Here is a 16839-nt window from a genome sequence, read left to right on the forward strand (position 1 = left end):
TGATGTTAACTCTGATTGTCTGGTTTAAAATAGTGTTTGTAATTTTACTCTGCTATAAAGTTATTCTTTTTCTTCTCCCTTTCTATACTATATTCTTTAGAAGAAAGTCAACCTATGAAGCTGACACTTAAGGACTAGGGGGTTGCGTTTCAAGTTCTTAAGGGTAAATGAACTATTTAGAATTCTTCTATACGGAAAATTTATCTCTCATTCATTCATTCATTTATTTCTATCATGATGGACTCATAGATATTTATTTTCTATTTTGTGTTACAAACCCAATACTATTTATTTATTTTTTTGCTCAAATTGTTGTGGCTGTAGCTATATGGAACTTTCTTAACCCTATTAATTTCGTTTTGTTTTGTTTTTAACATTTACTTACTTTGTGGCACTGCAACGTGCCCTAAACTCATTTTATTCATTCCTTGTATCAGTCCTGGAATCAACCATTTCTCCAGGGAAATTTTCTTTTAATGTCACAGAAATATCACAAAAGAAGAATATGTATCAATTAGGGTTCTATCAGCCATAATCAGAGTAGGATAATATGGGGAGGTCTGAATAAAAAACTTTTACAAATATAGGGTGCTAGAGAATGCTGCTATGTATAGCTATAGTATTCATGTATCAATTATTATTGATAGAACTGAAGGGATTAAAAAGAGAGCATCATGTACTGACAAGATTCTTGAGAGGTTCAATGACCTTGAGTGGAGGGGATACAGCCTTCCTGAATCTGACCTCGGGAAGGAAGACACTCATTCTCTGTCTTCTCTTTAATTTAATTTTTAATTAATTTTAATTGATTAATTAATTAAATTAATCAATTAAAATTAATTTTTAATTTAAAATCTTAACAGAAGATTTTTTATTTATTTGACAGAAAGAGACACAGTGAAAAAGGGAACATAAGCAGGAGGAGTGGGAGAGGGAGAAGTAGTCTTCTTGCGGAGGAGGGAACCCGATGTGTGGCTCGATCCCAGAACCCTGGGATCATGACCTAAGCTAAAGGCAGATGCTTACCCACCAAGCCTCCCAGGCACCCTGGAATAATTAGTTTTTTTAACATAGCTCCCTTGCATGACAAAATATATTTTAGGCTTAATCATGAAATGAGTAATAATGTTGGCCAGAAAATAAATACATCAGTGGACATTTTATATTATTACATTTCATGTATGTATGTATGTGCACACACACACACACACACACACACACATGTTCTTACTAGTTAAAACATTTTTAAAAGTAAGTATGTTATTAAAAAAATAATAATGAATATTTTAACATTATATTAGTTGAATTTTTGGAAAAAAGGGAGCAACCTTATCCCTGCATATTGGTCTATCTCAGCAATGAATTGCAGTTGCCTGTTTGGGGGCCTTTTGCAAATGTGTCATTGGTGTATTTAAAATTGAGCTTTGCATATTTATAGTTAATATTGTATAGCCAAATTTGTCAAATATACTCATAGTTGATAAAAATGATATATTTTATTCATTTTATCTTTTAAAATTTCTTTCCCATAAAGCAATGGATAAACAAATAGGAAGACTCTTAAGTATAAGGGATTAGAGATTCATAAAATCCCATTTCACAGTGAATTCCCAAGAAGTCATAATACTTCTCATGTCTTCAATTTTAGAGATCTGCTCTATCACTTCAAATGTCTTCAGAGTGGAAAAAAAAAATTCCATTTGAACTACCTTCACCAGAAAATGCATCCTAAATTCTTTTTGCAAAAAACATCCAAAGCTTTTCTTCTACAAACTACCCTCCGCCAAAACCACACCAAAACTAAAACAAAGAAAATGACCAAATGAGAGGGAGCATTGACATTATTTTTCCTATTTCTATAGAAGGAGTGTTGGGGCACCTGGGTGGCTCAGTCAGTTAAGCATCTGACTCTTGATTTTGTCTGAGGTTATGGTCTCAGGGACATGGGATCAAGCCCTGTGTTGGGCTCCAAGTTCAGTGGGAAGTCTGCTTGGGATTCCCCCTCTCACTCTCCCTCTTTCCCTCCCACTGCTCATGTGCTCTCTCTGTCTCTCTCATAAATAAATAAATAAATAAATAAATAAATAAATAAATAACTTTAAAAAAAAAAAAGGGGGACTGGCTACTTCTTGGTGAAATAGATTGAGAAATTCAGATACTGAAATTTTGATTTTTCTTGCCATGTAAGACCAGAATCTTTTGTCATTTTTCCTAGGATTCTTCTCGTACGTCGGATTCTCTTTTTATGTGCAAATATCCATTTTCTTAAATTTTTTACTACATGGTTAATTATTCTATGATTTTTATGTGCTGGTCTTTGAGGAATTAATTAAATTAATTAAAGCTTGGTGTTTCACTATACATTCTTAAGGTCCATTGCAAGTATATGGAAATATTTCTGTCTGATTAGCCCATTTAATATTTCAAACTAGAAAAATAGATAGAAAGGAAATTCCACATGGCTATTACTGTATATTTTGAAGCTATAGTTTAAGCATAGAAATATGTAGAGACCACAGGGGCTGAGACTATGAAATACACTCAAAGCAATCTTCAAGGAAGTTACACATATACTATCAAAGCAAAGTCTGTTGCCCAATCCACAAGCATTGGTATATCCAGATATGTTTACACATAACTGGGGATTCTCCAAATTAACTTCCATTTACTAAATTGAAACTTACATATATAATATTAAAATTTGTCAGATACAACATAGAATTTGTTTAGGATTTAGACAAACATATTTTTCAAGAAGGAATATTTACCAGTGTCCTAAGAATTTGCTGGTAGTTGATTTTTGTTGTTTTTATTATTTTATTGGGTGAACACTAAGGGTGTGCAAGCCTTTTGTGTACCTAGTTGATTCTGAGTCTTTATTACCATTTGCTGATAATTAGTAAGAATCTACCTGATAACATTAAGCAAATAGAGTACCCAGTGTTTGGCACAAAGAAATTAAGATATGATAGCTTTTAATTAGTTTTAATTAGTTTTTAATTGCTATGGCTTTTGTTTAAATTTAGGACTTGTGTAGGATCCACTCAGTAGTGATTTTTGTAATTTGTAGATTGAGTGTCTCCATCCTTAACCTCAAGGGTTAATGTAGATTTAAATGTGAAATCAAATCCTCAAGAGCAGCTGGGCTTGGTCTTGCTTAGGAATTCAGAGCACTGAATGGCTTCCTGTATTACAACTCCCTGAGTTGTACTGATTTTCATTCGCTTACAGTATTTTTTACCAGAATTGTCTGGGATACTGGACTTTCATACCCTGCTCCTCTGTCACCAGTGATACAGTAGTGGAGATAGGAGCCAGAGTCAGCAATTTCTCAAGTGCTTCCTGCTCTCCCACACTGAGTAGTGCCTCTATTGGTCAGTAACTGGTCTATTGAAGACATTCAAAAATGGCCAAGGAAGGGTGTGAGAAAAAAAATACATAAAGAGATTAAGAGTCACTTATGGTTTGTCTCCCTCCCAATCCCATCTTGTTTCATTTATTCTTCTACCCATTTAAGCCTCCGTGAGAGGAATGCAGATGAGTGATCAGAATTACATATAAAGAGAGAACGATGCCATTGACAACTCCTACTATGTGGCTCCAGTAATTCAGGTTATCAATACTACTCCTAAAGAAAGGACTCTAAAGTATCTTCATATGAATAAATTAGATTAAATTTAATGAATTGAAATTACGTAGGGAAAACTTTTATGAAAAGTTTATAATATATGAAAGTTTATTTTAATATTATAGTAATATTATGAAAAAGTCAAGAAACTGCATACATTAAATGATTTACTATATTAAAAAATTCAGTGCTTGAAGAAAGCCAGAAAAAAATACATTAAATAGTTACTAAGGTAACAAGGAAATAGCACTGATTTTAAAAAATGCCTTTTCATTAGTTTCAGTGTTACCCATTTAAACATAATTTAGCACATGATGGAAATTTATAACAAAGTTATTAATTCTATAATTTTTTATCACTGGAACATAATTTTATCTTTTTGTGATCAAGTCCTTTGCTGGTGATCTTGTAATATATTTAAAATTAAGTTTAGGGGCACCTGGGTGGCTCAGTTGGTTAAGCGGCTGCCTTCGGCTCAGGTCATGATTCTAGGGTCCTGGGATCGAGCCCTGCATCAGGCTTCCGACTCAGCAGAGAGCCTGCTTCTCTCTCTCTCCCTCTGCCTGTTGCTCTGCTTACTTGTGCTCTCTCTCTGTCAAATAAACAAATAAAATCTTAAGGAAAAAAATTAAGTTTAAAACATATTAACTGTTGAGGCAATATGTTTTCATGGTCAACTGCTGGTATTGATCCCATTGGCTTTTATATTGTGAAGAGATGTATTGGGAAAGCTGCAAACTAACTTGATATTAGATGTATTTATTGAAGAAGGCTTTTTAGCAATCATCTGAGTAACTTTTTAAACCCTGCACTCTTAGCAAGTCTTAAATGTATGGTACTTAGTTAATTCATGACCCTAGGCCCAACTTAAGATTTTATTTATTTATTTGAGAGAGAGAGAGCACACACAAGCAGGGGGAAAGGCAGTGGGAGAGGGAGAAGCAGACTCCCCACTGAGAGGGAGCCTGATGCAGGGTTGGATCCCAGGACTCTGAGATAATGACCTGAGCCAAAGATAGATGCTTCATGGACTGAGCCTCCCAGGCGTCCCATGGGGCAGCTTATGGTATAGGCACTGTGGGTGCTGTGCCTACTCGGGCCTACGACACTTTTTGGAGCCCATGGAAATGTTTTAATTTTAATTTCTTCTAAAATAAAAATTAAACAAAAAGAACCCATAAAAGGGCAACTGGGTGGCTCGGTGGATTGGGCCTCTGCCTTCAGCTTGGGTTGTGGTCTAGGGGTCTTGGGATGGAGCCCCGAGTTGGGCTCTCTGCTCAGCGGGGAGCCTGCTTCCCTCTCTTTCTGCCTGCCTCTCTGCCTACTTGTGATCTCTGTCAAATAAATAAATATACTCTTTAAATAAAAAACATAAATATAATTTATGTATGTATATATGAAAAAAATATACACACGTACCTATGTATATTCATTTATTTCTTCTATTTATTTAAACATTTTTAAATATTTTACTTACTTATTTGTCAGAAAGAGAGAGTGAGAGAGTACAAGCAGGGGGAGCAGCAGGGGCCGAGGGAGAAGCAGGCTCCCCACTGAACGGGGAGCCTGAAGCGAGGCTGCATCCCAGGACTCCAGGATTGTGATCTGAGCAGAAAAAAGACAGTTAACTGACTGAGCCACCCAAGTTCCCCTCATTTATTTCTTTTTAAATTGAAAAAAAAAATTTTTAATGGTGGAAAGAGCCCACAGAAAGCAAATAGGTCAGATAGAGCCCTTGAAAGTTATAATGTGGTCCTGCATGACCCTTTAGTGCACAACTCTTTCCTTTCCCTTAATGATTCTGTGATAAATTTAGGAAAAAAACATCTGAGAATAACAAACTTGTGGATCTCATGAAAGATCCTAAGAAAATCAAAGTGCTAAGATGAAAAATCTCAGCCCAGCAGAAAAATGCAGTTTAAAATGTGCTTTATACAGGATGCCTGGGTGACTCAGTTAAGTGTCTGCCTTCTACTCAGGTCATGATCCCAGGGTCCTGGGATTGAGTCCCACATCAGGCTCCCTGCTCAGCGGGAGCTTGTGCTCTCTCTCTTTCTCTGACAAATAAATAAAATCTTAAATCTAAAAAATAAAAGGATTTAAAAAATAGAAAAAAATATGCTTTATGCAATAACCAGCATCCTTCTGGTTATTAAGCAAACAGCGGTATTCTTAAGCAGCAGCGGTATTAACTTGGCTGTACATAGCTGGTCCTTGGTTTGTAGAGCAGGGATTTTTCACTGCAGCAATCACCTTTGCTTAGGTGTCTAGCTTATTGTAAGAAAACAACAGTTTCGGCAAAACTTTTTTCCATGGCGAGAACTAAAACTTTTTATTGACAGTTTTATTAGAATATTTATATTTCACTGTATTATAAAATAAACATAGCACTTGCCTTTTTGTGCCACTGTTTGGCTTTCTTTAAAATATTATTGATTTTCCCAGATGTTTTAGGTAATTGCCTTGGTGTTTTAAAAATAACAGTCATAGGTGCACCTGGGTGGCTCAGTGGGTTAAAGCCTCTGCCTTCGGCTCAGGTCATGATCCCAGGGTTCCAGAATCGAGCCCTGCATCAGGCTCTCTGCTCAACAGGAGCTCAAAGGAGCCTACTTTCCTTCCTCTCTCTCTGCCTGCCTCTCTGCCTACTTGTGATCTCTGTCTGCCAGATAAGTGGATAAAATCTTTAAAAAATTAAATAAATAAATAACAGTCATAGTGACTGAAGATCGAAGACAGCTCAGCATTTAAGTAACCAAATGTCTTTCCCTTTCTTTACTCCAGTATTTTGGGAGGCTATGAAATATTTTATGCTATGAGGTGAACTTTTCATACCATATAGTAGAATTGTACTGATTTTACTTTCTTTGCCTGCTTTATATGGGTATACTTAATATTTTCCCTCCTTCTCATGTTTTCCTTCATTATTTTTCTCTCTCCCCTTTCTTCCTTAATTCAGTTCCACAAATACATATTACTTAAAGTTACTGTATCAATAACTTAGGGAAATTTACCTTGAAGTCTCTTTTCCCCCCTTTCCTTTATTCTTTATTGTTTTCTTCCTATATTTGTTCTTCTTTCCCTCTCACTAGCTTCTCCCACCCTCGAACTTTATTTTTAATTTTTAAATTTAAATTCAATAAGCCAGCATATAGTACATCATTCGTTACAGATGTAGCGCTCAATAATTTATCAGATGCGTGTGACACCCAGTGCTCATCATATTATGTGCCCTCCTTAATCCCACCCTTCAGGTTTAATTGCCACACACACACATACACACACACACACACTCACTTGAGTGATCATACTGAAGGTTTGTGTATTTGCATGCCTGCGTTTTGGAGATCTTTAATGTCGGGCAGAATTTGCTAACTTTCTGTTGATTGTTTCACAGTCTGCAAAGCGATTCAATTTGTTCCTGAGGCGACGTCTTATGGTAAAACAAGCCCTGAATGATGCTGCTTATGCTTTGGCTGGCTGCAGTGATAGCCCCAGTCACTTTTATTCCAATGTATACCTGTGATTTGGGGGGACTTTGCCACTGATTCCCAGTCCCCAGGCAACTGAGATCTTAGAATGGTGATTCTTAATTGTTTCTGGATCTGATTAAAGCTGTAGACCCTTTTTCTAAAAAATGTATATGTGTGTCTGTGCATATACATATAATTTATGTATATATTATATATAATATATATTTGGTATGTATACATATTTCTAGTTATTATGTATACTAATATATAATATATATTTATATTTGGCATGTCCATATGTATACACACATATATTACATACATTTACACACATACACACAATTTGCCTACAGTTTTAGAAGTTTATGAGCTCCCAATAGGGATCCTGGACTATGAACCTTAGAATAACTACCTCATTCAAAGAAAAGGCACTCGGATGTTTGCCTCATTATAAATTGGCATTTCTAAGAACAAATCAAATAAAAACACAGATACGTAGACACATTGCAAAATATTATTGTCATGTCTTGAGCAAAACAGAAGAATGATTTTTTTTAATAGCCTTCAGTTATATGTAAGAAGGTTATCAGGCTTTTCTACCCTAGTTTTCTTCAACCAGTATATTGTTAATGGTACTAAGTCATGTGCCTCATGGTGATTGACAAGGTTAACGGTGATTTCTCCACATTTTTAAACATTTTACTGTTAATATTGGGGCATGACATAATGAAGGAAGTTTGGGTTTTCCTAGGTAGCATTTGGCTTTCAGAAGGGAAGTGTATATACCCATTTTGACTGAACACTCAGAAAAAACTAGAGTCACTATTCTTCTAGTTACTTCATTTATTCCCTAATGGTTAAATACTCTGAGTGTGATTTTTGTTGATTTCTATGTACACGTCTTCTGCAATCAGAACTTCTAGGTGGACCTAGATTTAGCTTGCCAAACAATAAAAGCACTTGTAAATATATATTGTTTCAAAAATAATCTCTACCATGCAAATTTCAGCCTTTACAAACTAAGAGCAAAATAACGATTTTCCCTATAATTTTTTGCTTTATGTGTAGTCCAATTAGTCCTTTTTTTTTCCCTGCCCCAGTTTGGCTTCCATGAGTTTTGGTGGATTTCATAGAATATGCTAATATTATGATGATCTACAAGAGCTCAAATGATTTTTTTGTTTTATTGCTTTTCCTTCCTGTAGTGATTTGTATAAACGAAGAGGTAACATAAGAGTGAGTTTTCTCAGATTCTTTTACTTTCTTTTAGGAAAAGGGAGATGATTATGCGTCTTTTGTTAGGGTACAGAGAACTCAGACATAACATTTGAAGTACTGTATTCTGATACTGACACTGGAGAGTCCCTGGATGTGTGTTGTTTCTTTGTTTATTTTCGCACTCATTTCCTCCGGCGCATTGGGAGCTAGTTCTTCGCAAGCCTTCACTCAGATAAAATACAGTGACTTTGTTCAAAGACCAGGTCAAACATGAGATTTTTGTCTTATACGTGACTGGTCTGTACCCATTCCTTTTTAGGGGAGGTCTCCTCGGCCTGCCTTGGGTGAAAAACAGCATAGAGTGCCATAAGAGAAACTCATAAACTAACATAAATACCAGTTATGAAATGTAAAAACATACAGTTCTCCATTCACAGGTTGGCTGAAGCACTTGGAAAATTTCCCATGTTAAATTATGCATCTTAGGGTTAGAGAGATCACTGATACCTACTACATCATCTATTTGCATCATTCTAAGTATTGTATGTGGGATATTCCAAATATTACATACTGCATATTACAAATAAACTTAGGAATGCCAAACTAGTCCAACATGAGATCTTTTCTTCTGAAGCTCTCTCGTGTTTTTATGGTTCTGAAAGTGAAGGAATTAATGAACTATACAACGTGGGAACATTGAATTTGTCAGTCTGACTATTACAAGGAGAGAGTTGATAACAGAGATTTTAAGCAATGGATGGCTTCTGGCTCACTTAGGGATTGGTGTTGAAAGGAGATCTGCATGGGTCTAGTATACTTACAGGAAACACAGCTGGCAAGCTACCTGCTTTCTAATTTTTAACTGCACCTTGATTTCATTTTAACCCTTCGGAAGTTGAATTAAGGAAAGTGGCAGTTTTATGAAAATAGTATAAGCATGAGTCATCAATTAATTTTCTTAGAGCGAGATGCATTAATTGGTCTATAGTTAATTACACCTCCAAAGTAGTGTGTGAACATGAAGTATCTGTCAGACTAATTGGCATGTGTTTTAATAAAGATAACAAGGCTCCCTCTGAATATGAATTTTGGGATCAGTGTATACATATGTTTATTTTATATTTTGGTATAATTGCAGTAGGGAAATGCTTAGCCCTCTTGAATCTTTCATATATATATAGATATAGATACATACATACATACATACATATATCTATATATATATATTCTTTATGGAATTTCACTTTATAAAACAAACGTAATCTGTTGATGAAAATTCTGGTGATTTGTCTTCACCTGCCATTTCAGGACTGAAAAAAAAAATTAAACCAAATTTTAGCTAATTCTTTTCATGTTTTTGCCATTTGAAAATAAAACTGTCAGAGTTGTGTCATTCGTGTCTCCTGCAGTTTAAAAAGGATGAACAAAGCAAAGATTCTATCTTCTTCCGAGACGGGATTAGGCAAATTGATTTTGTGCTCTCCTATGTTGATGACATTAAGAAAGAAGCGGAATTAAAGGCGGTAAGTACTTAGGTGAGAGAAATGAGAATCATTAAAAGAAGCAGTTTCTGTAGTTCAACAGGGTTGTTCCCATGGAATTAAATTGTAGAAGTTCCTGAAAGCTGAGACTGGGTCAGAAACCTAAGAATGGATTGGATGTGTAAAGTCGATTTGGGTTTTTTTTGGACTTTTTTGAACCCCATCTTCTTTATCTTCTTCCAAGGGACTGGTACTTTTTAATGTAACTCCACAGTATTAAATGTAACCTTCAAAATTTGAGGTGTATGTCTGAATATGATATTCATTTTTTTGCAGGCAGTTTTCATTTTGAAAATGTATGGCTAATCCATACATTTAGTCTGAAATAGCCTTCACATTATGCTCGAGATTCCTTATCCTGTTTTCTTTACTATGAGTCATCAGTTTCTGAGCTTATAGGTATTCGTTGTTTAATTCGTTCACTGTGTCGAGCACCACAGATGAAGTTCATGAGACTGCGGACTATGTCCTGGTCACTGCTATACCCAGATGCCTTAAGCACCAGGGGCAGTATCAATGCTCTATAAATATTAGATATTTGAAATAGTGAATTGATAAATGAGTCCATATGTGTAACATGTACACACATTTGCTAACTACTTACATGGGAAATAAATATCATATAAAATAAAAATTAAAAAACAATAGGTATTATTCCATAAGACCCTGTCCCTTTCTTCTGCTGTTTTTCCCTGGAAGCCCTTCCATCAGACCGCTGAAACCCACCCCCGTTACCATTTTCCTTTTCTCTAAATGTCCCCCTGAAACCGAACTCTTCACTGAGGTTCACTGCCTTCTCCAAGAGTCCTCTCAGGTAGTGATTGGTTTTCACCCATGGGACCTTTTTCTGGAGATGGCTAAATGCCTGCCCTCCTCCCGCCTCATTGTTGATTACAGTCTGTTCTTCCTACCTTATCCCTAAAGTTCCCTGAACTCTAACTCCCATCAGATGAATCACTGCCCTGCTTTGCTGCTGACATTAATAATCTTTCCCTGGGTCTTCCATTTTATTTCTCAACAGTTTGAGCTCCCGTTCACTCTCATTCTCTCTACCAATATTCCTCTTAAGACATTGATGATTGCAATAGATGACTGTTTTAGGATCCTATCCACTTTCTTTTTTTTTTTTTTTAAAGATTTTATTTATTTATTTGACAGAGAGAAATCACAAGTAGACAGAGAGGCAGGCAGAGAGAGAGAGAGGGAACAGGCTCACTGCTGAGCAGAGAGCCCGATGCGGGACTCGATCCCAAGACCCTGAGATCATGACCTGAGCCGAAGGCAGTGGCTTAACCCACTGAGCCACCCAGGCGCCCCTATCCACTTTCTTCCTTGACTCCCTTTCTATTTATCTTAGTCTCTGGCTTCGCCATTCACTTCCCTAGAACTTGTCATTACTAATATCTTCAAGACTTTATCATCTTGTTCCGGGCATCTAACTACCTGACCAACCCCTCAAATATTTCTGACCAATACCCTTCCTTCAAGCAGGACCAGATAAGATACAATTACCATAACCCCCTTTTCACAGCTGGTCCTTACCCACTGCTTTCCTATGCTGATCCAGCTTAAATCTCAGAATCAATGAATGTAATCATTCTATTATATTTGCCTTCAGACCCCCGCCCCCTCTCATTGTGCTTCCTTGGCAAAACAGCGACTGCAGTTAAACTCCCCTTTCTACGGACTGGGTACCGGAACCAGGCAGAAAGGACACACGGTTCGATTACAGATTTTAGATTTTAGCTCATGTCTGTGCCCATGGACCCCAGCCGAGTGGAGTCAGCCACGCCTCTGCACTCATGCTTCCTCTCCTTATTCAGTTCCCTTTCCCTCTCTGCAAGAACAAAAACCTTCACTCGATCTCAGTTTGCCTGCCAGCTACTATTCTTTTCTCAAATCTCTTTTCTGTCCCATTTAAACCCATTCCCATCAGGCCATCACCTCAACCATTCTTCTCATTTTCATATAAATAAATTCAGTGATAGAGTCTCAACCCACATCTTACTTGACTTATTAGCGGCAGGTGCCACAGTTTCTCATTCCCTTCTCATATGTATGTTCTCCACTTGACTTCCACAACTCCATATCCTCTTAGTTGTTCCCTTATTTTGTTAGTTGCTCCTTCTCAATTTTTTCCTCTCCCCGATCCTTTGTTATTGTGGTGCCTCCAGGTCCAATCCATAATCCTCTTTTTTTCCCCTGCTGCACGCGTTTCTTTGATGACACATTCAGTCTTGGGCAGTTGTAAAACCACGTCTGTGAATTCTGAAGTTCACCTTCCAGTCCCTTCTTCTCTCCCAAATGACTATTTTTTTGTCTCCACTTGGAAGTCTCATATACTTCTCAGATTTGGCAGGTTCAAAATGCACTCCTGAATATCCTCCACCTTTCCTAAAATCCCCATCTATTTATAGGTCTTCCTCATTTATAGTTACTGATCCTACATTTCGGAAGTCGCAAAGTATGTAATTTAAACTGTGTTGCTAATGGTCCAGTTAAACCACTTTTTAGCATATCCCCGTAGAACTTAAATATCATGGAAATTTGATACCCACCATCATTCATTTAAAAAAAAAAATGTGTTATATGAAGAAATCCTTCTTCCGCACTTGAAATTTTACATCATTTGTTTTTCTCCTTTACTTCAAATTTCCATCCCATTTTCCCCACTTAAATTTTTCCTGAAATAAATGTTTCACCTCTGGGAGTCTTTTGTTTGTTCATCTGTAAGTTTGCTGCAACAAATATATGAATACACATTGAAATGTTTTTATATCCCTTAACCAGAACAGTCTAAGCCTTAAGCTTTTCCTTTTGTTTTGAGTTTTTTAAACAATTGTGCAAATATATCATTTATAAAGCATCATGAATGTGTTACAAAATTTGACAATCATCAGATAGAAAAATAAACTCATCATAAGTTCATCAGTTAATGAGATGGACAGAGGGGCTTTAAATATATTTTATTTATAGATGAACAATAATTATCTCCCAAATAAGATGGTTCAATTTCAACTATATTCCTCTCTTGTTTTTACATGGTAGTATAAATTAAACTTGTTCAGATAAATAAGTGGATTGAAATAGAAAGATTATTATTTAAGCATTTTTAATCTCTTGGACTTCTGAATTCTCTCTCCAGATTATAGTGGTGTATCATAAAAGTAGTGTTTACTTGTCCTTCGGCAATTAAAGATTTAAATTTAAATCTTCACTTTTGTTGAACTCAGAGAATGAGAATTGGCAGCCATGTAAATTGGAAAAGCATTTGTTACTAGAGTGAAGGAGTAGCTTGCTTTCTCAGTTCTGATATGAGTATTTTGAATATCTCCTTGATTTTTCCTTGTTCCCTTCCCCCTCCCCCTCTTTTTCTTTGATCTTCTTGACATTTGCTATTTGCCTCAATCTGATAACATAAAAGAAGGGCAATTAGGAAGGGGTAGTAGAGAGGAAACTTTGTACCAGTATCAGACCTTTTCTCATCTGTAGCAAACTTTGCAAATGGAGAAAAAGAGGACATTAAATTATCTTTTACTCCTTGTAAAGTTTGAAGATATAGCAAGGTAGACCTATCCATTTGTAGGTAAACATTCTATATTATCATTATAAAGGCTTTTAAATTTTCAGTAACTATAGAATCCTTCACACTTAATTATAATGAAGGCCAAAGGATTTTTCAATAATCAGTGCATTGTTTGAAGCCCACAAGTAATGATCGTTTTAATTTAATTTAATTTAATTTTTTTTCTAAGTGAAGCTATTCTGTCCTTAAAGATTAAAAAGTCATAATGATATTTTGGCTTAAAATTGAGTTAAATAGATCATTTCTCTTTAAGAGTATTGCTGTGTTTGTCACACGGAGTCTTCCTAACAAGGAGCTTGATATCTCCCTGTTTACCAAGTTTTAAAAAAATCTCACTTAGTAAAGTTTCGCACGTATTTTCAGATGGAGGTCCTGTGCATTTCCTGGAAATTATTCCTAGATATGTTAGATTTTTATAGTTATATTGTGAATTTTAGCACAGGTGAGTAGCAGGCCATGGTGCTAAGATGCAGGTAATACATGAAATACTTTTACAAATAACCATGGGAGGGGCAGAGGACCATCTTGAATAATAAGCCTGTTTTGTCACTGGGCAAAGAAGAGTGTCCTAAATAATGCTATTGATTTGTTTTTCCATAGGAAAGGAGAAAAGAATTTGAACAAAATCTTAGAAAAACAGGTCTTGAGTTGGAAATTGAAGACAAAAGGGTAAGTGTAGTTGTTAATTTTTTACCAGAGTTTGGGTGTTTAAAGCATCATTTTCTTCTACAGCCTTTGACCAGATGGACTTCGTGTTTGGGAGTGATACAGTAGTTTCTCTGGCTACAGATACGTAGAGGTAGGGCCTGTGGTCTTCTCAGTAAATAAGTAGGTCAGCGCTCTGAATGTAAGATGATGAGTGGAACATTGTAAAAATAGACAGATATAATTCTACTCAGGGTGCAAAGAAAGTGAAGACCCAAGTGTTTTCCATACGCCTCATTTTTAAGGCTGCCTGTTATCTCGCACTCTAGTTAACCTGGCTGTCTTATAACACAACCCACTATGTAAGCCAAGTTGACTTTCTCTCCTCATGAATATGGCAGATTATTTCATTTTTTAAATTCTCTTGCCATGCACTGGTTTTCTAGAATTACCTTCAAAATGGTTTTTAAAGACCTATTTTGGATCCCCAACTGCCCATGAAACTCCGGTATTCTCTAGTTCTTATTTATCTTTTTTTACCAAACTAATAAATATGTTTTCTACCATGCAGTGTGTAACTAGGTCATTCTCCTGTGTCCTGAACCCTTATTACTTAAAAGTGCTTCCTCTAGGTATAGCTGGGGAAGAAGAATAAGTGTGTCTTATACTTTGTATATATCCCTCATATACCCTAAGCACAGTTCTGAGCTCATGGTTAGTCACTAATAACTTTAGAGTTTTCCCAGAATCCCATATGTGTCTGTGGATTTGGGGCGTACATTGACTCTTAAATACATTTTTTAGAATATTCTTTCTCTGTCACACACACACACATCAATATAATATACAGATATGTGTTTTGAGCATTTGTTCCTCGAGAAGTTTTGCTGAAAATTTTCAGTAAATTGAAAATGCCATGACATCTTTAGTTTGAGATTTTATAAAACTTTGTTTCTTTAATCAGATTGGTATTAAATAAATCATGATGCTTCCTGTTATTTTGCCTCCTTTTTTGACAGAATTCCGAAGATGGAAGGACTTATTTTGTCAAAATCCATGCCCCTTGGGAGGTACTGGTTACTTACGCTGAAGTGTTGGGAATCAAAATGCCTATTAAAGAGAGTGATATTCCTCCAGCTGAGAATATCCCCTTTAGTTATATGCTCGGGCCTCTGAAGCTCCCAAAGAATGTGAGGCACCCTCGTCCTGAATATTTCACTGCTCAATTCACCAGACATCGGCAGGAACTCTTCCTCATTGAAGACGAGTCAAGCTTCTTTCCATCCTCAATGAGAAACAGAATTGTAGGTAGAGAAGACCTTTGGTCACATCCCTTGAAGTGAAGCATGTGTGCCTGCGTGTGCTTGTGTACTTGTGCCTGTATACATGTGTGATGCTTCGTCTGCACTGTGTGTCTGCATACAATTTGATAAGTACATGGTGGTATTGAGCAGGTTCAAAAGTCCATCAGGACCATGTAAACCTGTTCCCCTACTGACTTATCAAGCTTGTTTAAACACCAAAGTTTGACAGTGCAGACATAGTTAAGATAGAGGCTTCATGTAATACTGGGGAAAACTCTTAATTGAGAGCCAGGGCTTAGGTTTTATTCATTCTTTGTAAAATGGTTTTATAAACTTAGAGTTGGGTTTTATAAACACAGTGCACAGCAGGATGAATATTGGCCATTCCAAATGAAAATGGAATTTAAAAATTTCTTTATACAGAGATAGCATTTGAGAAACCTCAAAACTTTCTCCTCTCATTTAAAACCATTTTCAGTCTAGAATAATAATATTTCCTCTCTATTTGTAGTCCTAGCATCTTTATGTTTCCCATGAAAAGCCTCTCCCCAAAAGACTCATGCTTCCACTACCGCTGTTTCCTCGTGTTAAGATAGGAATAAAGTCTACCTCATAGGGTACTCTGAAAATTACATGACTTAAAGTATGAAAGACCAATATCTGGATATACTAGGTACTTAGTAAGGGTTAGGTATTATTATTATTGACCTGACTGTAGAGGGGAAAAAAGTTCTGGTTCTTTAGTGCCCCTTCTCCTTGTTGCCTATGAATGTGATCACCAAGTTTCATGTAATCACAGGACCCTCTTCCTGGAGATCACTTAATCTCTTTCTGGATTTGAGACCATATTCCCTTTAGGTTCAGTACTCTTCAGTATTTATTTAAGAAGGATTTTGAAATAATCAGTTTTCTAGTTTCTCAGTCTTTTTTTTTTTTTAATCACAGACAGGAATATTAAACAAAATACAATGTGTAGGATTTACATATAAAAATAAGAATCTACAAACCCAAAAGTGTTCTCCTTTTTCTTAACAGAAATAAAATACCACCACCACGACCACAACTACAAACCTGAGAGGCAACTTTTAAGGGAATGAAGAGCATATGACATGGAATCAGACGACCTGGTTTCAAGTCATAACTCTGCTGCTTTCTCAATGAGATAACCTCTCTTAAGACAGAGATAATGATGGTCAATACTGGCATTATTGTCAAAGTCAAATGAAAGACTCCATGTGAAGCACTTTGCAAACTATAGAGTACTTTGGATAGACTTGTTATGTTAAAAAAGTAGCTAAGGAAAGGCCAGTGAACCAGGAGGAGCAAATTAGGACCCTCGTGAGGTATAGACAGATCAGTATCAATTTCTCTTTACTTGTTCTGTGTAAAGAGTATGGATGCCTTAGATTAATTCAACATTAAAACAGAAATTTTTCCTCCTTCACAG

General features: G+C 36.2%; 1 protein-coding gene across 3 annotated transcripts in view; it reads left to right on the forward strand.

Moving 5' to 3' along the window:
• The window catches only part of ANO5 (anoctamin 5), a 96925-nt gene that overhangs the window by 25002 nt on the left and 55084 nt on the right, over positions 1–16839 (forward strand). For 2 of the 3 annotated variants that reach the window (XM_059138402.1, XM_059138419.1), the window contains exons 4-7: positions 7023–7064; positions 9726–9839; positions 14044–14112; positions 15108–15392. In XM_059138402.1, coding sequence (XP_058994385.1) covers positions 7023–7064; positions 9726–9839; positions 14044–14112; positions 15108–15392 — 510 coding nt within the window. The remainder of the gene's footprint in view (positions 1–7022; positions 7065–9725; positions 9840–14043; positions 14113–15107; positions 15393–16839) is intronic. The other variant, XM_059138410.1, reaches the window with a different exon arrangement.

The sequence above is a fragment of the Mustela lutreola genome, chromosome 1, assembly GCF_030435805.1.
Source record: "Mustela lutreola isolate mMusLut2 chromosome 1, mMusLut2.pri, whole genome shotgun sequence".
Classification (NCBI taxonomy): domain Eukaryota; kingdom Metazoa; phylum Chordata; class Mammalia; order Carnivora; family Mustelidae; genus Mustela; species Mustela lutreola.